Below are 23,738 nucleotides of genomic sequence, written 5' to 3' on the forward strand. Positions count from 1 at the left end.
AGTGCGGTAAAATTATAGACGAAGCGCTCCAGCGATACAGGAGCCAAACCGGCTTTGCCGAAGGCCGCCAGACTGACTGCTCCCTTCTCTACTGTTTAGAAATCGCTTCATCCTCTCTTACTCTTTCGTTTTCTTGTTTAGTGCTTGGATTTCGAAAGTGCACCCTTCGATTCCACGTGCGTATTCCTTTGCTGCCAGTAGAAATCCGTGACGTCAGTGAGAACAGCGCAGGAAGGCGTTGCGTGCGCGTTCGTCACAGTGGACAGCCCCCCTTCCCGCGCGTTTTATATATGGTGCTCGCTTCGGATGCTCGTCAGTCGAACGTTCACTATCGTTCCTTGCGTGAGTTCAGCCAGCTCGAGAAGAGGACCCTCTTCGGGGCTTATAGCACGGAGAGAGCAGGACAGTGGAAGCACTAGCGTCTACGATGTCTTTTCAAACGTGAGTCGATATTTGCTCGCTCTTAGTTTTAACAAAGGTGTTTGTAGCGGTCGCGATGAGTGTAAAGGGCAAAAATGTCCCTCACGGTGACCTTACCGCTAACGCAAACGAAAGTGACAATCCTAACGTAGCCAAATCATAGCCCCATCAAAAGTTCGCGCATGTATTCGGGCGCACTTTGATTTACGGGTTCATGCGACCTACGTGTAACTTGTGAGTGTGTTTGAGCAGAATGTTGCCTGGCGCATCGCGAGGTTCATGTCATAGCGGCGGTCACGACACATGCAAACTTTTTCTTTTTTTGCCTGCCACCACGCATTGTGCGCCGTCAAACCCATCAAGATGAATTAGTAAGCGTAGATATACCTGACCTCGGCTTCTTCACAGTAGACATTTTACAATAGAACAATGACCCCTCACGCGTCATCGATCACGCCTATTTCAATGGGCACTATTTCAAGGAAGGTCCTTGCTCTTGGAGAAGTTGTTTTTCTGCCTTTCATCAGTGAAAACCACCACTTCAAAAATATGTCTTATACATTGGAGAGTAAACAGCATGATATCAGCTTGAGATAAATTTCTGTGCACCCAGTTGTCCTGTCAACCGTAAGCAATTGTCCTTAACGCTATCGCTGATGGAAGTTATCAAGCATCAGTGTTTCGAGAAAGCTCGAATGCAAAGTACTAAATTAATCGTCATATATGTTCTTTTACCTAGTTCGAAAGGAATATATTACCGGCAGTGAATCCCTCAGCAACACTGCTGGACTTCTCGGCAACGTTACCTTCGGCGTCGTAAAAACGAATATTAGAAGTTTCGCAGCTTATTTGCACTACAAAGGTATAAAAGTAAGAAGCATCGTTCGACGTGACATTTGCAAGCACGACACCCCCTCTCCCCCTTCCTTCGCTCTCACTTCTCTCTCTCTCTCTCTCTCACACACACACACACACACACACACACACACACACACACACACACACACACACACACACACACACACACACACACACACACACACACACACACACACACACACACACACACACACACACACACACACACACACACACACACACACACACACACACACACACACACACGTGCAGAAAATCAAGCGAGCACACTCGTAGGATAGAAATGTGAGCCTTAATTTCTGCTGGCTTACGCCGAAGCATCACTTTTAATATTGCACCAAGCCTGTCAAGAACTATGCAAGCAAAACCAACAAACACATTTCGACAGGCGCAATGAGATGACTAAATTAATTAACGTCAGACTTTCCAGTGTAACATAACGCTATGTAGGGAAGAAGCCCCTACATCAAGTGATGGATAAAAATAACAATCATATGCATCATTCTAATTAACACCGTAGCACGACAAAGGCCGCTCCAATAAAATCTCCACGTACTCTTGTACTGCGGCAACAACGCACGCCGTATGACCACTAATATCTTGTGATCTCATTCCTCCACCTTCTGCCCTCATTGACTGCTTCTCTACTTCCCACACGTGTATTTTATATTCACTCTGACTGACTACCATTGAAGTGTTGTGCACGATTAATGAGATTCTCGACTACCTTTTCGATTCATCTCAATATTAAGAACGAAACACAAGGCAATTGCCTTTCGGACATCTTTATTTCAAATTCTATATGAGGATTCCTTGACGAAATGCTATTGTCTTGTCTTGCAATGTCGCATCTCGCCCCGAACCCCACTACGCCCTTGGTTTTCTGAAGTAAAGGTCGCGTGAATCCCTCTGTCCAGCCTGCTAGTGGCGAACGTTGTTGTTGACCCGGGTGGTCATGGCGCGAACACACAGTGGGGGATTATCATTCTTGTTCCTTAGTGAAATAGAGCAACCCACCCTGGGAGATCGCCCATGAATCGAGTATTGAAAAGACTATTATTATCACTGTTTAGGGATTCACAGCTATGGTGAAATGGTGCGTCTCTTCTTCTACGAGGTACCGGCATTGCTCTACGTGGAACATTTCTGGAGGACAGCAGTTCACTAACAAAACAACGGCTTTATATATATATATATATATATATATATATATATATATATATATATATATATATATATATATAAGGCAGGAATAGATGCTGTGGCCTCAGCTATGTAGAACCGACTGCGCACATCCCACAAAGGCACGATTCATGTTGTCTTTCCCCCCTGCCCCTTTCCGCTTCACCTTCCTCCCCCAAGTACAAAAAGCAAAAAAAAAAACAATCAAGAGACACAACAGCGCTAGCAAGGAATTATATTAATGCTTCCGTTGCGAACAATGGTCTTTCCCCCTTGTGGGTATATTCGTGCCATATGTTAAGGGGGATAGTAACTGACGCCGTCAGTCATTGCATTCCGGTAGCCGTTTTTTACACGAACGAAATATTACGTATAATCGGCACTAGATCGGCGATTGCGTAAGTGCCGAAGGAACCCCTGCTTTAGAAGATCGTCGCGAAGTCCGCCTTCTTCCTGCGGAAAGAAGCAGCGCAACTTCCGCATCCCTCCACTCTCCGGTGGGACCCTTTCTCATTTTTCCAACTTTTTCCGCTCCCAGCACTAGTGTCGTGGTGCGGTCCGGCATGCGGGCACTCCTGTTCCGATCTGCTGACGTCACGGGAGTTCATTGAGCTATCATTTGTCCGACCCTCTCTGCCGCTGTCTGCGTTTTTTTTCTTTCTTTTTTATGCGAAGCTTGCTTCGCCTGTTTCCTTCAACTTTTCCACTGCTGCTGCAGCTATCTTGCACGTCTGGTCTGGGGGTGGTGGGAATGGTGTATAATCTACATGGTAGGAGCGGGTCAACATACTGTACCAATTATCGTCAATCAGCGCAAACAGCTTCGCTTTCAGCGATTACCATAACGCGTGGGAGTCACATGATTTTTCTTTTTTTTTGTTGTTCTTGCGGGTGGCCAGTTTTCTTGCGATAGCAATTATATGGACAATCCAAGCGAAATTTAAGTGCGTAAGCATTCCTATGCCTGCCTAACGAGGAAATCTGCCCACCAGTGAGTCACGTAAGACTAATCGTTATAAAAAATTCATGTATATAAATTAAGAATTAATTCGAAAGGAATAACGTTGGCAGTGGCGAGTTTCGAAGCTACGGCTCCACTCTCAGAAGCCGAGTGTCCCAACCACTGGGCTAACCACCCACGCTTGGACAAGGTGGATATATCTGAACCGCATGAATGGGCTGTACCGGTGGTACAAAACAAATGTCAAAAGCGAACAGTTTCCACAGAGGCTTTCTTGCAAGGTTTGGTGATGGTGGAATAAAGGCCATCTTTAGGACCACAGGCAGAGCTGACTTGGGGATTGCAGACATGAGGAAAATTCCGATTTTGCGGAGATTTATTGCCAAACACATCACACCTCCGATATGTTTCGGTGGTCGCGGGATGCGCCTTCCGTTGGGGCGTTCCTTCACTGAACGAAATGCCACCGATCTCTGCGGGCTCGTGCTCTCCGCATCACGAAACACCGACATATAAGCAGTCAATGAGTTGATAAGGATGATAAGGAGTGATGAGCGGCCATATGGGTCTCGTCACGGTTTATAATAGTTAGACGCTGATGGATAAAGTGCTAAAAGGCGATAAGGGCTTATTATGGTCGGAGCGATTCTGATAAGGACCGTTAAGGGTTGATGAGGGTCAAATCAAGTCCCATAAGGTTAATAAGGACCGATAAGAAATCACAAGGGTCGCATGATGCACTATAAGGCTGATCACAACCGATAACAGTCGTATCTGGTGCGAAAAAGTTGATAATAATAAATAAGGGCTTATAAGGGTTTATACTGTTTGGGTCAAGTTTGATAAGATTTATAATGACACCGATAATGACATTCATCGTAAAGAAAACATAAAGATTCTGGGTATCATATACCAACAAAACGCAAAGTCCACGCAATGGGTAGAAAAAAAAAAAAAAACGTTCGCACGTCAAGACAATGGTGCTGCGAAAGCTAACAGTTAAGCAGTGCATGGGGTCCAATTAAACGGTTCGCACAAGTGCTGCTCAACTCAAGGTTCCTCTACGGCCTACCTTTCCTTCCAATCACGCCGACCCAGCTCAACGCAATTGAAAGCATGAACAAATCATGCATCTGGGTCGCTATAGGGTTGCCAAAGTACGCGAAGGTCAAAGATCTCTACGGAACAGGTCTACTTATCCCAATGGGTGACTACGTAGAACTGGCACTGCAAGCCCAGAACAAGCGCCTCATACTGACCAGAGCAGGAAGAGCTATCAGGAGCGAGATAGGTCTCAAACCTACCTCAAACTTTGCCCACCACTCCTGCATGGGGAGATACTACAGTGACAGACAACCGTTCACTTCCGAAACATATGAATCAAGCCTCGGACAAAGAGAGAAGGGAATACTATGCTCAAAAGCACACGCATTACCTCAGAAGCTTATCAGAAGAAGAAGAAATTATCTACACGGACGCTTCGTGCACTCTGGAAGGGTTCAACACTGGGGCGTGCTTCAACTTCAGAACAGGTGAAGCATCCTCATTCTCTATTGCAGCTGTGCACTACATCTGGGATCGGCCCCGGAAAGAGGTTTGAAACATACCCGATACAAAAAAAAGTGGTGGTAAAGTCGCTTTGAAAGACGTTGGCTTTAATTAATAAACATAAGCGAAACTGTCTCATGGCTGGATTCAAATAGAGGGCCCCTAGCGCTACAGCTCGTCTTTATTTACTTAGTCAGCTTAAGTTTACTTCAGTTCATGCTGCCACTACAGCTACGAGCCTTACTCTTAGTGTAATATTCTAACATGTTGCTATCGCATTCATTGCTTCGCCCTTGTGGATAAACTGTCATTTTTTCCAGCTGACAAAAGGGGAACGTTTACTCAACTGGATTCTAATACTGGGCTCCTGTTCCGATACGGCAACCGCCCTAGGAGTGACTGCAATCCTATCTGATGTCCTCGTGTGTTATCTAGCGCGTTTATTTATCTGGCACTGCAGACACGCTTGCCTTAAAAAAAAAAAAGACCACACAGATAGCATTTAGTCAGCGTAGGATCTAAGCACAGCTCCTGTGGGTGTTTTGCAGATTTTCCTTGGCGTTTTCAAATTATCTTTGTTGTTTTCAGTATAACAGGCACTTAGTTTTCTTTTCTTGCCTTCTGTAAAATTTATTTTCCTTTTCCACTTCACACGTTCATTATTTACTTCATTCCATCATAAGATATTCATTTTCCAGTATATTTATTTCATTCTATAACGTTAATTTACTATTTCATCTTCTTTCATTACTTTCTCGATTATCTGGTTCATTTATTCTGCTTCTCTTCTCATTAATAAATTTCTTCGTGCCTTTACGTTCTCCTCCTTATTTCTAGCAGCCAAGGTGGCTCGGGGGCTGCGTGTACGTTGTTTTGTGCTATGCACGAGGTCTCGGGCTCGATTACCAGCCGCATTCCGACGGGGGTGGAGCGCGAACACGCTCGTGTATACAGCCCGTCGCGTGCGCGCGCATCAAAGAAGCCCAGGTGGTCATAATTAACCTCGCACCACGGCGCCCATCGTTACCGGCTGTGTAGTTTCGGGAATTTGAACCTCATAGTTTAAGCATCTCTAATTCTCTCTTTGATCCATATATCCTTGTTTTTTATTCACTTATTTCTTCATACGTCCACACCCGCCTCTTCCTTTCTTTCTTTCTTTCTTTCTTTCTTTCTTTCTTTCTTTCTTTCTTTCTTTCTTTCTTTCTTTCTTTCTTTCTTTCTTTCTTTCTTTCTTTCTTTCTTTCTTTCTTTTTCTTTCTTTCTTTCTTTCTTTCTTTCTTTCTTTCTTTCTTTCTTCAGTGTTGCCTATCTATTATAAGCGACACAGCAAGCATCAGGCTCCGCCTCCCTGCACCCTTCCGTAACAGCAACCGAGCGAGCGAGCGAGCGAGCCAGTCGACCGCGTCGCTGACTCCCATGCTTCCGTACAACTCGCACGCCTTTCTCGAGCCGGCACGGATTGCTGCTTTGGGAATAGAAGGTGGTGGGGGCGACGTGGCGTACATTCGCCGTGTGGTGCGCCAGGCCCCAAGTGGCCCAGTTTCGTTCCGGCAAGCGGCTGTAACGTATATATACGGACTTCCAGAAATAAGACGGGGAGCTCTTCGTGCTCACACGCACGCACACTGTCGCGACAGAAACAAAGAAAAGAAAAAAAGGGGGAGAATGTTTGACGACAAATTCCCAGCGAGCGCTATCCCCGAGCTTCTTGTTTTATCAGACCGTTTCACACGCCCGGTCGACATGAAAGATGTGATTATGGGCCAGTGACTGTGGAGTATAAACGAATACGCGTATAGTTTCATGTAGTTTTTCAGGTGGCGCTGTGGTTCCTCTGCTACACTGAATTTAATTTATTTAATTTAATTTAATACTTTTTTTAAGCGTACATCTTCGCACTTAAGAAGAGAGGACAAATGGCGGTGGTGCCTGACGTGATACGGCAGTTGCACGCAAACTGCGACAGCACAGCAGAAATGTTAGTCTAGTACATTTGAAGTAAGTGTGCACAATTACACAACGAAGAGCCGATAAAACTGCAAGCGCGCATACACATGTGACAACGTGTACAAAAAAAAAGAAAGAAAACCCGGCATATCTCATGCCCTGTGGGAATTTATGGTATGCGATGCTGTGTGCGGGCAGCCTACCAAGTTAACGAAACAACCATGAGACTACCAAGACGTGGGCACGGCGGCTTCGACACCTACATGAGGCGCATATAAAGAAATTCATGTCATGACCCATCATTCATGTTCGTCATACGCTCTTGTCATACTGTGCCAATGTTGGTACATACCAAGTTAACGAAACGACCATGATAGTATCAAGACGTAGGCGGCTAGATAGATACTGTCAAAGTCGCAAATGTTCGCCAAGAAATGCTTCGCATTTAGTATGTCCCCAAAAAAATATACACTACTCATATGCATCATTACAAAGAAGAAGAAAAACGCTAAATACCAGAGTTTGTTCAAATAAAAAAGATGGTTCTACAGGAGATTTCAGACGTCATAAATTAGGCGAACAGTAATGACTTTTTTTCCGCTTTGATTTTATTATTTTTAAGGATTTATGGTTTCTAATCATTCGTTCCGAATTTTTTTTTTGTTGTTTAAGAAAATCTAGATGTGATGATGGGGCGTTTGTGAGCTATAGTCCTAAGTCTCAAATTCTCGGAAATTTCATATTTTTGCAGCACCGAGTCGTTCTGAGCGGGAGTGATCAGATATCCACTGGGACACGAGGTATTTTCTCTTAAAAGAGGCAAGACGAAGTAAAAAAAAAAAACAGAAAATACATATGCGATATATTTTATAATACCTTACTCGTGCACTGCCTTTTATTATGAGTTATAGTATTATCAGTTATGTTTATTAAAGTATGTAACTGTAAAACCTTGGCCGAGAGACGTGACCACTATTCTATAGGGCCATCTTACAAAATTTGTTTATTTAAGTTCATTGGCTTTATTTAAAGCATGCTCGCTTGTCGCTCAACTTCACACGTCCTCACGAACGTTCGCTGGTTGGTAACGTATGAATGGTTTACGAAGTGTTTTGTGCGCGGTGAAACAAGGGAACTCACTTCATTAAGTGTTTGTAGAGGTCAGCGTGCAATTATATTTCAGCATTCAGAAAACTAAGATCGATGAGAAGGTTTCTGTACTGCACGTTTCACTGCATCTATACGACCATGCAATGACCACGGCCCAGAGTAACCTCCTTCTTCGTTCGTTTGCTCGGGGAAATGATGCAAACATTTTTTGTTTTGTTATATTTTAGCATTGATATACTCACTATCGTCTCCGAATGTGTGTCTTATTACTTATAATGTGCGGTCTCCAGAAAAGAAATACAAACTCTGCGTACAGATATTTCCGTCTTGCCCATAATCGACAATATTTTGTCTTGAGCACGTGAAGGCACACTCAACACGAACAGCCTTTTATATAGACAGTATAAATCTCTATAAATTTTGTATTCCTCGCAAGCGGACAGTGTTTAAATGGTGGGAAATGGTTTCATATTACCTGAAAAACAAAAAAAGAAGCAAGGCCGTGCTGCCCAAAGGTGTATGCCAATTTGCATATCGAGAAGAAAGTTCTTTGCAAAGAAGACAATGTAAGAAAGCGGAGCCGACTAATGGCTCATTTCTAATGCCGAAACGTCGCACCGGATCGCACGGGAATATGAACGTCTCAGCCGTTAAGAAGCGCAGCGAGGTAACCTTCACCCGCTTCGAAACTTGACCTCAATGTCTATGTATATGTTAGCAGAGCGTCTATTCCCGTTTGATCTTCACCTTACTTCCTCTTCCTCTCCTTGTAGGCTTTACGCATCCTCATTGCAGGTGCCCCTAGTGCTCCTGACCACTTGTCCAGGCACAGTATACGGCGCTCCAGAAAACGATGCCCCATCGCACTCACCGTTCCTATTTGCGGGTGTCCATTTTCCTTTTTTTTATGTTCATGCCCTCGATGACTCTTACTGAATTTTTGCATTGCACTGCTCAGAGGGCTCATCCGACAGAGCATACATTGCTCTGTCCCCCGGTTCAACCAATGATTTTTCATTACCACAACCGCGTCGTCACACCAAATCGAGGAAGTCTCTGCTCTAAGCGCCAGGCAGCGTGCCCGATCGACTCGCCTTCACCGCCTGTCTGGCCCCTCTCCTTCGCACGCTCTCTCTCGCCGGCCAGACAACTGACGTCCAACAGTGCCGCCGGCAACACGACTGACTAGCTTGGGTCGCTTTGGCTTGCATACTATGTGCACAAGCGCAGGATATAGCGTGCGGACGTTCGCTTCCTCTTTGGAGGAAGTGCGTGTCCCTCGTCGCCCTATTCCGCTGTCTCGAGAGAAAGCCGCAGGGTCTAGCGTCGCCGCCGAAGCCGCCGCCGAGGCCCATTTCCTCGCCGCTTCTTCCTAGTTCGTGGCCTCTTATGGCGGTCTGCCGCAATCCCTGCGCCGCCGACGACGGCGCTGAGCTTTCTCTGCCCACAGGCGCACCTGGAAGAACAGCAGCGGCGGGAGGTTGGGAGGAAACGAAGACGCGTAGTTGGGGGAAGGGGGGGGGGAGGGAGGGGCGAGACAGAGATTTCTAAAAACGAAAGCGAACGCTCTCAGTGGGCGAGCGTCGTTCTAGATTTTCGCTCTCGCGGCAAGGGCGAGTATCTGATGGACAGTTTGGAACCGACTGCCGACCGACGGCGGGAGAACAGGCCCGCTCTAGACTGCCTGCGGACATATGGTTGTCAGCCTTTGGCTTTCGGAGGAGGCGCCCAAACAACCCCTTGCGTTCAGCTGCCGTCGACGATCGGAGTGGTGGAGTCGAACTTGCGCGCTCGGCATGATGATGATGCTGTTGCTCGTGGGGCCTGTGTTGTCGCTGCTGCTGTCTGCTGACTGGTCCTGCCTGACGCCATTGTCGTCGCAATCCGTGGGGACGTGGTGGTCGAGGTTTCTGCCTGACAGGTATAGTCGCCAACCGGCAGCCATCCACATCCTGTATTTGTATAGGTCATCTGTGTACTCTTCGCCCGCCTTCCGGTCGTAACTTTCTTTTTTTCGTGTACGTGCCTGCTGCCATTGGTTTATTCTCTTTCTCTGGCGCGGAGGTAACATGGGGCAAAAAGCAGCAGCTTGTGATGGCCAGTGCTTGATGCCGTGAAAAAAAAAAAGGGGGGGGGGGTAGGGGCCGGGATCTCACGCAGTGAAAGGGATCTGACACGGCGAAATTGCAGGCCGATCTCGGTTGATTTTTGAGAGGCGCGTTTGGCACAATATGCATGCTGTCGCTTTCGATGAAAACTTCCGCCCGAGGCCTAAACAACGTCCCATGGCCGTTTAGCCGGTCGTTAATCGTGATCATTCGTTGGGGGGCTGCTCCTTCAGGAAGCAGCACATTCCTGTGCCGAAGTCGCTGGAGCCCATCGCTTTGAGTTGTGAACATGTTTCTTGCCGGCGACTATCTGCGAGATGAAATGTGCATATCGATCACCGATGCTTCCTGCAGTTTTTATTCACGCCGGGAAACCCGACGTTTGGCGACTGGTGCCAAGAATCGGGTAATTGCTCGCGGCCACCATTAATACGATGCATTATGCTACGCGCAGTAGTAGCGGCTTCGCCTGCCTACTTTTTAAAAATTATTTTTCAGCTTTCCTAATGTCTCGCAACTGGGCATGTGTGCGCTCCGTTTCATACGCATGCGTTCTAGAAATGCGAAATTCTTTCGCGAAGCGTTCGAGCGCAGTTCTGGCCAACTGATGTTTCTTCTTTCTGCTCCGAGGATGAGTTGACCCAGCAAATACTAAAGCAACTTTAAGAGCGACGGAGCGTTTTCGAATGTGTTTTGTACGTCGCAGCGAGGCTCAAGGTCATGTTAATTAGATTCATTTTTTTTCAACGTGAGCGAGTCCACGTCGGGGTCACGCACATTGTTTAATTGGCGTCAGATCCTCCTTTGAGGCGTTTTCAAGCACGAAAAAAGAAAAGAACGAAAAAAAGAATCAAACCAGAGAGCGTTACCTTCGGGACTTTTCCGTCAAAGGAAAACGCGCGCTTCCGTTCCGAAGCGACTGTTGAAGCGCTAGCGCGGCGATTAAACTGACGATGCCCAAGTGCAAGTTTAATACTAATTTGTGCGCGCGGGTTGTTCTGTGCACCACTTCTACTTGTACTGCACGCGCTAATTTCATATTCATTTACCGCCTGCACTAGGGGAGATGAACCCGTTCGCACTCGCGGTCGCGTCTATTGCCACCTCTCACATTACAATTATCGACAGCTCATGTCGCAGGCATGTCGCAGGCAACTGACCCGCTCACTCGACGGAGAAGCAACCGACTTTAACCCAGGAACGCCGCTTTAGGCTGCTTTGCCGGACAGTATGCAGAATTACGTTCCCGCACACGCAATTGATTTCGTCAACTCCTCCATTTGACGCCGCATGGCTGGCTAGCCGACCTTGGCCAATCTGATTGCAACACGGTTTGACACCTCTTCCCTACTACCCCCCCCCCCCCCCGCTTTCTTTTGTTTTTTTGTCACAAAAAGTGCAACTCAGCCGCTCAAAGATACACCCGCGGTAGCGAGCAGGCCGACTCGCCGCGGCCAGCCATTTAGCGGGCGTCTCATTGTTTTCTTTTCTCAGACAATGGTTCCGCCACGACAACGATGACGACGTCATGTGGCACCTTGAGCGCGACCAATCCCCCTCACCCGCCAGCCGCCCCAGAGCGGCGCGCGTGCATTTTTTCTCTTGTCAAGCTCTTAAAACGACTACCACGCGAGCACCGAGCGCGCAGTCCATCTGCCCTTGTCGCTGTGCTCAGCTGACGGCGAAGTAGGACGCTCGACACGCGGAAGCCTCTGCGAACACCAGGAATAATGCGGCCGCTAGAGTTGTAAGTACGCAGTGCTGGACCTGCTTTCACGGCTTTATTAATTAATCGCGTTTTGAGTGCCAGTAGGCAGAGCGACGTGCGAAAGTTTTTTTTTAGGTTATAATTGTGTTACTGTGGTGGAATATCGATTGCGACGCCTGTGTATGAGATGAAGCGTTGATTCGCGATGTTGCTTCGAAGCAGGCTTGCTGACACGCCCCTTTATACGTGCTATGTAAGCCTGAATAAGCCGCGACCGAAGGAGCAAGGCCTTCTGGTTGTCGGCTCTTGTTGTAGACTGTTGCCACATGGCGCACGTGGGGTTAGGAAGAATGAAAACGCTATTAGTACTCGGCACTTGAGGCCAGCTAACTTCACTGTTTCGTCGCGCGGAACAGCGGTTACAAGAAAAGCTAATAATCCGAGGAAGCTGCATCAGTGGTTCATAAAAACTGTGCGTCGTGATTAGCCATCACTAGTTAGTGCGGAGAGTTGGGCTAGCTGGTTTAAGTAGTTTGACATATTTACAGCCCTGGAAGAAAGGAGGCACATAGCATGGAGACATGACGACAGCTATGTTTCCGTTTTTTCCGGAGATTTCATTATGTCATCACTAAGCAGCTGTGTCGGAATAAACAGCAATAATGCTGTACTACATCTACTATTTACGCAAGTCAGCACCAAGAGACGTACTTCGAAGGTTTCAGTTATCAGAAAAGATGTCCATTATATACATTCACAGCTGTACTTGCATCTCATGGCACTTTTGGCATGAAAGGACAGCTGTAGCTTTTCGTCTTGTGCCTGCAATGTTATGTTCCGGTTGTTTTCCCGCTGAATAATCAGGATGTATGAGCACAGTTTGCGGACCAGCTCTTGTAGCACACCGTGCAAAAAGTAACTAGTGATTAAAGTAAGGCAAACGCAGGCTTCAAGGATTAACAGCGTCTAGAGTGCAGCCGCGGATCAATAGCGAGAGCGAGGAAGATATCTCTGCACAATACTTCAAACAGCGTAGCACGGCCTTACCAACACATTGCGGCCTTTAGCGTGTCATTTGTCTGAGCATGAGAGCAGAGACAGCTAAGCGGGCTTAATAACTATGCTGCAATGCCACTCGGACGGCGCACTTTCTTTCATAAACCCCCCTTTTCAGTACGCCTGCTGAACTAGCACAAAGCTTCTTCTTATCGTTATATATTCAATTGCTTTTATCAGTGAACCAGGGCGAAGCTTCAAGCTACTTAACAGCAAACTTTCATGCAGCTGCATCTCTGAAGTGTAGATCCTTGGAGTGGGAGCAAGAATTTCGCAATCTTTCACGCCCCCTTCCGTTCTGTCACGTGCTTCGTTGCGCGCTTCACGAGCTATATTTCGGTCGCATATGTGGATAGTCTTTATATACACGCACGCAAGCAGGTCACCCTGTCAAAACCATCGATAAGTGTCGTATATGTGCCGCAACCAGTTTACACTGAAGTGTGACATTAACCTTGCTTGGGGGAAAGTAGGCACAACATTGACCGCGATTACAAAGAGAGAGAGGGCTTGCCGACATTGTAGCGCACTTTTGCATACGCATGCAAGGACAGAGCAACTTCAGCGAGGCCCGCTTTCGGAAAGACTATGAGGCGGGAACTGAGTCACAACACGCCTTCATTATTCTGCGCCATTACACTGCAAACGCGTGACTTCGCAATCAGCGTAGATGAAGGACATACTCACCGCGTCCACTAGATGCAAAAGGTCGTAGCGAATCGACGCCTGTCCACATTTCTTTACAAATACTCCTTTCCCCTGCAGCGAAAGTGAATAGAAGGGAGAGGGGGGTTCGACTGATAAATACAATATAAAGATGCAGCAAGACAGACAGAAAGAAAGCAAGGAAAGAAGCCAAGCGCCCGCATTGGTAGCAACGGTGCACGCAAGGCATATTTGCAAGAACTCGCGGGCTTCCGGCAAGAGATCGCGGTACAGATAAATCTCGGGGGCGATAAGGGAGAGATTGAATCACCGCCGCTGCAGAGTGAAAAGTGCGTGGTGGGATCGCTCCGACGCTCGGTCCAAGGACTCGGGTCACTTGGACGGGGTTGCCGCCGTACGCAGCAGGCCCGAGGCATCTCAAGGAGACTGCGACGATAGGGATCACAGCAGCGCCTTGATCCGAATACAGTGCCCTGACACACAAATCCGAGCTCTCTCCAATCGCTAGACACGGCAGCGCGTGGTCGCACGCCGCCGAGCTCTGCATTGGTGCGGCTCGTTCGCCATTTGTATCGCGACTCTCCTACCTCGAGTAAGCCACGGCCAAGCGTTCCCGTTACTCCAGGCTTGCACTGGGTGATCGCCGCGCACAGCTCGGCATTTGACATAGCCAGTGCGTGTGTCTGGATCGGACCGAGGAGAATCGCTCGTGATTGTCGGAAGGGCGGGTGCGGCGCCAGTGGGTCTCTTCAGGTATGGATCCAGCCGTTCGGAACCTATTTTCAGGCTACCCGAGGCACTTTTCTTACTTCCTTTGTTTTGCGATTGCCTGGGCGATCCTTTTCTTTTCATTAGTTTTCTTGTTTTTAAGTTCTTTTTTTTTTCTGTAACCGATACCTTGATTGCGCGTGCAGGTTAACGTGTTGTCCGCGTACAGCGATGACAGGAATTCGAGCGATATGAAATGCTCCAGACACTTGCGGGAAAACACAAACCCATCTGAAGGGCTGCTCAGACTGCATGGCTGTCACGCCTGTGTATAGTGAATCACTGGCAGTTCGACGTAAGCCCGCAAGAAGTTGAGTCTTCACTTCAATCACTATGTAGTCCGAGTAGTAACGAAACCGGGCACAAGCGCCAATTTTTCCAAAGTGTCTTTTGAATTCTGTTGCCGGCAGTTCTTGCTAGGGGAATGTTCATCATACCGATAATCTTGCGAGAATGTTCGTGCTCACCATGAGGATGCCTTTTCTACCATGTTGATACAGCTAACCGCACGGCTCGAGTAAAAGAAGCGACCACTAGGATGAATAAACGATATTTCGAACGTCCATCAACTCTTTAATCTCCCCTGGCCAGTTAGGCGAGTAACTGATGCGTAGTGACGAGACTGATAAGAAGAAAAAAAAAAAGGTCGCTGCGTCTACGGTTCGCTCACTGCAATGGCGGTCTCTATACCAATAGCACCATATGCTAGCCCCTGCTGCATTAATTGCGCCATAATGGCTCGTCGTGTTATGCAATAGTTGGCTTTGCCTGCCAGCCTGCAGTGACGTATGTCGTTGCACGTGCTTCCGTTGTTTCTTGGGGGGGCAGGGCGCTACATTTGTTCCCAGGCTTCGCTAAGCGGCGTGACGCACGAGTTTTCCTCGTCACCTCTGCGCCTTCCCGTGGGAACCCTTCGTCTGTCTCCGCTGTTGTCTCGATAGCAACCATACATACCTTGGCTTCGGCGTTGTTTTGTTGGAAACGTGAGACCCGCTAGCTTTTACGCGTATTTTTTTTTTTCAGCAATCTACGTAGCCGAAGCTGGTCTGTTCTCGAAACTGCCATCGGAGTCCTGATATAGTAAGGACGCCTTCAAGGTGACCGTTGCCTGGGTCGTTACGAACACGATATAGTCGGGCTAAAGAGGATAAGCTCATTGCGGTTCGTGCCAATTTTAGGAGGAAAATGTCCACGAATTGAAGTTAAGAACCATATTTCGTGGGACGAGATATCTGGGTACAGCAACGAAATGACCTCAACAGGAACTTTAGTAGTGCGGCGATAACTTAAAGGACGCCGAGAATTTCAGCCTTTCACGTCTGGCTCATGAAACGTGTTTAGCCATCGCGAAAGGGATCACAATGGCGTGTGGGAAGTCTAGATAACAGTGGTTGTAGAAAGATTTAACATATGATAATATGCGTACGTTGAGACGCTTTTCTTTTTTTTTCGAGAACAACTAACCTTGGACTGGTATTCACTCATTCAGTGTTTTGCCCTTTATCACCTGAGTGCACATGTTGTTCGATTGGCATGCTGCTGTACTGCAGTGTCAGAAAGTTATCCATGTTGATGAGGATCGGCAACACGAGCGTATAAGGCAACACGCGTAATGTGGTCACCTGCTTCACTCATGTTATGTGCTCATCTTTGTTTTACAGTTCTCGCGACTATTTTGCGCGTCTTGTTATTTGCTTCATCGCGCTGGTGTTAGGCCACCACTTATCCTTTCCAACATAAGTCATGCAGAAATGAACAAAACAACCACCAGGTAGCGGCACTAAATACGCCTGACAACATACCGCAGCAAGTATTCGTAGCTAGATGAGGCGTCTGTATGTTGCAACACACACCCAGAAACCACTCGGCACATCCTAATGGAATGGGAAGGGATTCACGAAGCGAGACCCGTAGGTAACGTACACCTTCTAGAAGTGTATCTAAAGTGCACGGAAGCATCAACCGGTCAGCAGTATAAATAAGCAAGAAGTGTTTGGAGTATTGTTGGAAAAAATTGGGGAAGAGATTGATAGACCGGCTCCGTTACAGGCATAGGCAGCTGTACAAGGTAGATAGTTTTTAGAGATGTACAGAAAATTACTAGAATGAAAAGCATGTACAGCATACCTGAGTAAATCAAGCACCCCCCCTCCCCCCGTTTCAAAGCGGATGCCAATAAGTCATCATCGCATAACATCTGTGGAGCTAGCGAATCCTCAGGTTGGGTGCCCTTGTCTAGGGATGTATTTATTCTGTGTATGTGTGTGATACGCTTAAAACATGAGGACGCACAGTTGGCTGCTGACTCTTAATGCATCACCCGAATGTAATCGGTGCAACACGCCGGAGACGTGACCATTAAGATTAGCGATGTTTCGGTTGCCAAATTTGCTACGCTAAATTTTTCGCAAGGTCTTGTGCCCACACGAGGTGTGGGCGCGTGTTGTGAAATTTCTTCCCACGAAAACTAGACGCCTGTTTAAGGCATCTGTTGCTACCGAATGCATATTTTATGAAGGACAAACACATGAGTCTAGAAAAAAAAACAAAAGAAAGGTAGACCAAGAACTCAGTGAATGGGTCGAAAAAATTACCATGCATAAACGCGCTTAAACTAATCCTGGCATAACATTTATTTTCATTTGCTTTTGTTTTGTTGCGTTAAATGAAATTTCTCGAAACAGTCGCAATGAAATGAAGCTTCAGAGCGCCATAAATAAGTTAAGTATTTTTTTTAAGCATCGGTTTCGGTTTGTTTCGCTAAAGGTGTATTAGGCGACGTCATGACACAAAATGTGGTAACAGGACATCGAGAAAGTTATGCACTCGCTTGGTGGTCCATTGTACTGCTACATCGGGAAGCGCTATGAACGGCAGTGTGGCAGCTATGATACACGTCTTGCTATTAAGCAGAATTGGTATAAGAGGCGCCAGCTCCGCGTTAAAAAAAATGTTTATGAAATGCAAAGCACAGGTTCGCAGGGGATGCTTTTCGCGGCATGAAGCGCCGAGGTCACGTGGTGCGGTCCTGCGTCGGCTTAACGCTACACGTCCGTGTATTCGAAACGAGGCCACTTGTCCAAATGCTTGATTGCAGCTGCTTGAAATTGGTACCCGTATAGAAAAAATTGCTAACTGACCAGGCCACTCGCCAATTTGACGGCTACTTGCCGCGTTTGTGGCACTCTGCAACTGAGCACGAAGTTGCGGGTTCAATTTCCGGCAGCGGCAAGCGCATTTCGATGGGGACGGAAATCGAGAACGTTCGTTATTAAATACGTTTTTGGCTCATGTTGGAACCGCAGACGTGCAGAAGTAGTCAGACTCGTTCGACTAAGGCCGCTGTCGTAAATCCTACATTCCTATGGTTCGTTAAAGCATATCATGCAAACCCGTGTAGGCGGGTGAGGGAGCGGGTCATGTACATTTATTTTAACCACAACGCAATCTCGTTGCATGTTTTGTGATATGACTCGTACAAAAGAACTGCCTCAATTTCTTTCCTCCAGCGATCGCTATTGACGCGGCTTTTTCTTTATTGCGATGACAATTAGATGGGCACTCCACGCGAATTCTCGCCGTCGGCTTCGCCGTGAGATTCCGTATATATTTGAGCGTACGTATATGCTACGCCGTGCTATATATATTACGTGCGGTACATCCGCGTTATATTACCACGCCATTCTATCACTAAAGTTGGTCATACCAGGTCTTACACTCCTGACAATATTATTTCTAAGCAATTTAAGAATGGCAGCCCACAAACAAATGTTACGAAACAAAACGACATCGCATTCCTTTTATTTTAAATCTTCTCAGACTTGTATATCAAAAGTGCGCAAGAATAACCGCTCAACCCTGAAGATGTGATTTTTTTTTTTGGCGCGGCTGTGCACCATTTCCGGGATCGCCCCAGGGAAGTTTGACACATAACCGATACGGAAAAAGTGGTGGTAGAGTCGATAAGAAAGATGTTGGCGTTAATTCATAAACATAAAATCAGTAGCTTCGCCCTTACGACGAAACTTATTTGTCTTACTGCAAAACCGTAATCCTATCTCGGGACATTTAAGAATCATGATTGCGCCACACGCATATTGGAATCCACATGTCCATTCCGTCGACTTCCCATGCACACTTCCCATCTTTTTCTGTTCTTTGCGCTGTCGTTCTTCTTGGCCTGACAGCAGGCTTCGCCGCTTTCTTAACGCTTTGAACGGATAGGGCTTTAACTCGCAGTGCAGTCAAGTGCTGGCAGCTCCGGGAAGCTGCAGTTGCACTGGCGGCAAAACAGTACCGCGTTCACTTTCTGTGTGTGGCTGTATTCACTTTCTGCGTACCGCTATATACGCGATTCGAGAGTAGCTCATCGAGCATGGGCTGGATGAGATGTTTTGTCGTGGATACAGGCACGTCGTCATTCCTTTGTCTCATCCGCGTTCCATTTTTCCTCGTACACACATGGCGGCGGCTTTTCACTCCGCCGAGTTAATTACGCTGCCGACGCCGTTTACTCCTGCGCAGGAGCACGCCGTGCTGCGATGGGGATCACGTATAGCTGGCGAGCATTCCTCGCTGCCCGAGTGCGATGCTGCGTAACTCAATGACCTTCTTTCGCGTCGCGTAGCCAGCCACCGACAGCTGTTTCGAGCATCGCATGATATGTACCGCTGCGCACGTACGCACACGCGCAAGAAGTATGCCTCCGCACCGGTCATTACGTGTTTAACGTATCGCTGTTTGGTACTGCGTGTGCCCAATTGCGCGCGCCGCTGCGCTTAGAGAGACTGCAAACATACTGCAATGTGAAGTGAAACGCGAGCAGGACGGATTTAGACGCGAGTGCACAAAAGTACTATAATTCGGCTGAAGTACTTCGCGTGTGTACGCGACTCGCTCACCTCCCACGTAACGGTGCATCGCACGTAGAAATTCTAATGAAATACGCCAGTATGTTCCGTGCCAGAAGCTAACGTATTTTCCATTTCGGTGTTCTGGTTTGAATTTATATGTTGGCGCTTCACTTGTTCTAGTTGTTCGACTCGTGCAGCGGTTCTGAGGAATACCGGCGTGCCACGCAGTTTTATTACGACAGAACAACGTGCACATTGTTGTAACATTGCAATGGACTGGATTCTTACACTTCAAAGCTGATGGTCAAGCTGGTAATGTGTTTACCGGAGCTACAGGCGCGCACCCACATGCGAGGGCCGAATTTTAGGGCACTCTAGCTGGCTCAGACGGATGTAGTTTCTATGCATAGGGCAAGTGGGGCGCATTGTATGGGTCTTCATTTAACGTCACGTTGACCCTTCTGCAGCGCCCTTGCATTACTTCGCAAAGTTTCATACGAGGCTTCGCTTCTTCCTGCGTTGCTTGCAGCTTGATTTGGCAAAACGGTCTAGGAATGATTTCTGGCATTGCGAAGACGGCCATCGATGGCTACAAATATCCTAGTCTATATGTCTTTAATATACGACTCTTTCATTTATGCCAGCGAGGTACAAAAGTACTTACGTATTTCAAAGGTACATACACTTTTGCTTGCTCTGTTTCCGTGGCGAGCAAGCTACGACGTGTACGTAACTAGGCACGTGCAAATTGCAAACACCCTTCTTGCGTTCATCCTCTGGAGCAGCACACGAGCACTTAAACCTCCTGCAGTATGGTGTACTGTGTGCCACACCTTTCCAGAATTTCTTTGCCTACCGCACAACTTGTACAGGAAGATTGAAGAATGATATTTATGGTCGTAGTCACGGTATTTGATTGAGTGATTCATTCTGTAGTTATCTCTGCGCGAACACCACATTATTGAACGCCTGCTTGAAGGTCACAGCCGGCCCGTTCTCTACAGGACTGTAGCTAAAAGATATGCTTCTCTAAAATCCTCTTCTGCCCGCAATGTTTATGCTCACGAAGACCTGCGGCATCACAACGATGAAATTTGTGCATAAGGAGTAATAGATGTCACGGGAGTCAACCTAAAGTGGCGCCTTTCACCCTTCGCAGATCAATTATAGATGCAGTGCGCTGAGTTGGGCTTGCTGGTACGTTTTAGTCACAGAAAACGGCAAGCAAATCGCGGGGACGAGCTCAACATTCGTGCTAGCTAGGCGCGCGATGCTTGGCATCAATCGCTCGCATAATGCAACAGTCAGTAGACTGGACCCGCTAGCGGCTGCTCCGTCACTTCAATTTCCATCTTGTTTCGTCACGCAGGATGAACGTGAAGGACTCGTACAGCTGGTTCCTGCCGGACCGGGATCCACGAGTCGAAGGATGGGTGCTGATCGGAAGCCCCGTGGCGGTGACTACGGTGCTGGCGTGTTACGCTTACTTCGTCAAGATCTGGGGGCCGCGCATGATGAAGAACGCCAAGCCGTTCGAGCTGCGCAAGACCATCCTGTTCTACAACGCCGCCATGGTGTTAGCGAACCTGGCGATAGCGACGCGCGTGGGGTACTACGCCTTCGTTACGGGCCACTACGACCTCTTCCTCCAGGGTCCGGACTTGTCTACTAGGCCGACTACCATGCTTTTGCTGCAGGTGAGCCAACAGTTTAAGGCATACTTGCTCGATTTTCTTTCGCGTGCTTTAGGTTCGTATGTCAGAGGTCTTTCATTTAAAGATTACTGGCATGCGTTTCGACAATATGTGGACACTACATTGACGTCAGAACCTTACTTTCCGTGTTTCACGCACCTACCGTTCAATCAGACCGACAACCTACGGTTCACCAATGCACTGTCATGGTATATACTAAAAGAACTTTAAACACATCTGGCCGAATGTGGCGCAAAGTAATGAAACTATTAGCTGACCTCCGAGTAAAACTACCCAATGCCCCAGAACCCAGAATTTTCACTCAGTTTTGACTTGTTAGTCTGACTCGAACTCTATGGCCCTCTAGCTACAACTACATATTATGTAAGTGCCCCAGTACACGGCAATTCTTTGCAGTACGACACTCAGGGCTGCAGTTAGGACGTCTTTCACGCGTGCTATGCTTCCAACAGCGCGCTTGTCAAGACCGACACGCCGATCTGCGACATAACTTTGCTCGATTGTGATAGCCGATTGCAACTGTGAATCCTCCTATTGCTGCATGCAGGTTTCGTGGTGGTACCTGGTGCTGCGGCTGTCCGAGTGCATCGAGACGGTGTTCTTCGTGTTGCGCAAGAAGTTCAACCAAGTGAGCGGCCTGCACGTCTTCCACCACGTGTCCGTGTCCTTCTGCACCTACTTCTACATCACGTACGGCGGCTTCTCCATCGCCTGCTTCGAGACCGTGTTCAACTCCAGCGTGCACGTGATCATGTACGCCTACTACTTCCTGGCCGCGCTGGGACCCCAGGTGCAGCGTCACCTGTGGTGGAAGCGCTACCTGACGCGGCTACAGCTCGTCCAGTTCATCTTCATGATCGTGCGCAACGTGTGCCTCGTGTTCACCCTGGGCGTGCCCTACTTCTCGCTGCCGCTGTTCATGCTGTCGCAGTGCTTCATCTTCTTCGTTCAGTTCCTCAGCTTCTACATCCGCTCGTACAAGTCCAACACCGTCCGACTTGTCAAGTGCGGCGGCTCCACGCCCGACGAACAGTGCAAGGTCGAGCGAGTCAAGGCCCAGTGAGGAACTGCCACCCGAGACAAAACGCACACCGATCAAACGCGCTCATCAAACTGACGCGCTGAGCGGGGCGCGGCAATAAGAAAAGTTCGTTGCCGCCGATGGGGCAGATTCGACGCCGAATGACCTCGGTAGGATAGCGGGCGCGGTGCGCCGGCTACTACTTTGGAACACGCGACATCGACCTTCCAACGCTTGCCAAATTGGACGGCGGTGGGCCCCACCACTGTGAAAGACTTCCGCGGCATACAGTGACCTTGCAGTGCAAAATACGCCGCAGTGACCTCTTCGAGCCCGGCGATTGTGCGATGTGTGATGAATCTGAGTGGTGGTCGCGCTTACGAAGCGCGGTGTTGCGACGCACGGACGAGGACGATGCGACGCATAGGCACCGGCAATAAGTGAGCAAGTGTGAAACTGGCGCGACGTAGGCGCTTGCTTCCGTGTTTGAGTGAATGAATAAGCGAACGCGGTACTGTGCGTGCCGAAGAACTCCGATGGGAGCTAAAGGACGATGCCTTACTTCTGAATGTTTCTTAGGCAATGATACAGTGAGTGTGGCTTATTTATATTTCCTAAACGTTTGTTACGCGATACACAGACCTAACATGTTCATCGTTTTCAACCACGCGACTCCTCGACCGCGTTCCGCGGGGAACACGCCTCGAAGAACGCAGCGTCTGCGCACGCCGTATCCACGTGGGACTGGCGGCTTCTGTAAATAGCCCGTAATAAACAATGCAATATACGCTCATTTCAACCTTGGGTCATGTTATTTCGTCGCTATCTATTCCAATTTGCTACCACAGCCTTACCCTGCTTTTGCCGAACGCTGCAACGGTGGCTTGCGTCTAGTTATGAAAGAACATACACCAGTGGAAAGTCTATTGCTGCATATATTTTTTGCCAAATTCTCACTACTGTCTCCTTCCTTGTGCTATTTGTGGGTTTGGATCGCTGAAAGATGGTTTTAAGAGGGCGAAGGTCTGAGTATGTCGACTAGGAAACCCGAGAGAAGCTGCTACGATGGTGAATAGCGCAAGTCAAACTTAAGGGAGCGCACTGTTGAAATGGCTGCGTAGACAAAAAAAAAGTAGCGCTAGCGGCTACTTTCTGAAACACCTTTGCTACATTCTTCGACACGATGAACTGTCAAAATATTTCGACTCTGTCATTAAGTATGCCAGAAAGTCGACTGCGAAGGTAGATAACCCGCGAAGCTGTTCCACGCACGACACATAGGTGACCCAGAATATTAAACAAAGGTACGAACGCATTTTTTGTCATAATCTGTGGTCATTGGGGCAATAGAAGTACGCTCACACATTCGCGTATTGCCTTTGTTATTAAGCGTATCCGTCACGTAAGGCAATGAATGGCCCCTACCCCCTTAAGCAATGGCTCATACGCCCGTAAACACGGCCTCCCCATTACGGCGACAGAAATGAAATTCTGCGCTGGAATGATGGGCGGCATGAAAGCCAGCTGTGGAAGATGACGAAGCTCGAGCCTTTGCTTATAAGTTTTTTTCCACAACGCACCCAGCTGTGAACGATGATGAACGCGCGGGCAGTGGCACTTGCGCTGTTGGTGCCGAGAATTTCTGAAGTGTTCTCATGGAAAAATTGTGCAAAACGTTTTTCTCAAACATCAGTTCTCACCCACATGCTCGGACCTCTTCGGGTCCCACGTATGACGACAGTTCAAGGGCGCGTTACAGGTCTTCGAGCCCACAGGGGTACGTGGAATTGAGC

The 23,738-nt window shown here is 47.9% G+C and overlaps 1 protein-coding gene and 1 long non-coding RNA gene across 4 annotated transcripts in view; one reads left to right on the plus strand and one right to left on the minus strand.

The window, feature by feature from the left end:
• The window catches only part of LOC139057431 (uncharacterized), a 327,910-nt gene that overhangs the window by 43,577 nt on the left and 260,595 nt on the right, over positions 1–23,738 (minus strand). The window lies entirely within an intron of this gene.
• On the plus strand, positions 303–22,738 carry LOC139057430 (very long chain fatty acid elongase 7-like). Of its 3 annotated transcripts, none has more exons than XM_070535670.1 (3): positions 303–441; positions 20,579–20,906; positions 21,472–22,738. In XM_070535670.1, the coding sequence occupies exons 1-3, from the start codon at positions 428–430 to the stop codon at positions 21,985–21,987; spliced, it is 858 nt and encodes a 285-aa protein (XP_070391771.1). In that variant the 5' UTR covers positions 303–427; the 3' UTR covers positions 21,988–22,738. The 3 variants fall into 3 exon arrangements, with proteins under 3 accessions (XP_070391771.1, XP_070391770.1, XP_070391772.1); XM_070535669.1 differs by lacking the exon at positions 303–441 and adding an exon at positions 11,737–11,905; XM_070535671.1 differs by lacking the exon at positions 303–441 and adding an exon at positions 14,002–14,341.

This window comes from Dermacentor albipictus, chromosome 3 (genome assembly GCF_038994185.2).
Source record: "Dermacentor albipictus isolate Rhodes 1998 colony chromosome 3, USDA_Dalb.pri_finalv2, whole genome shotgun sequence".
NCBI classification, from domain to species: Eukaryota; Metazoa; Arthropoda; class Arachnida; order Ixodida; family Ixodidae; genus Dermacentor; species Dermacentor albipictus.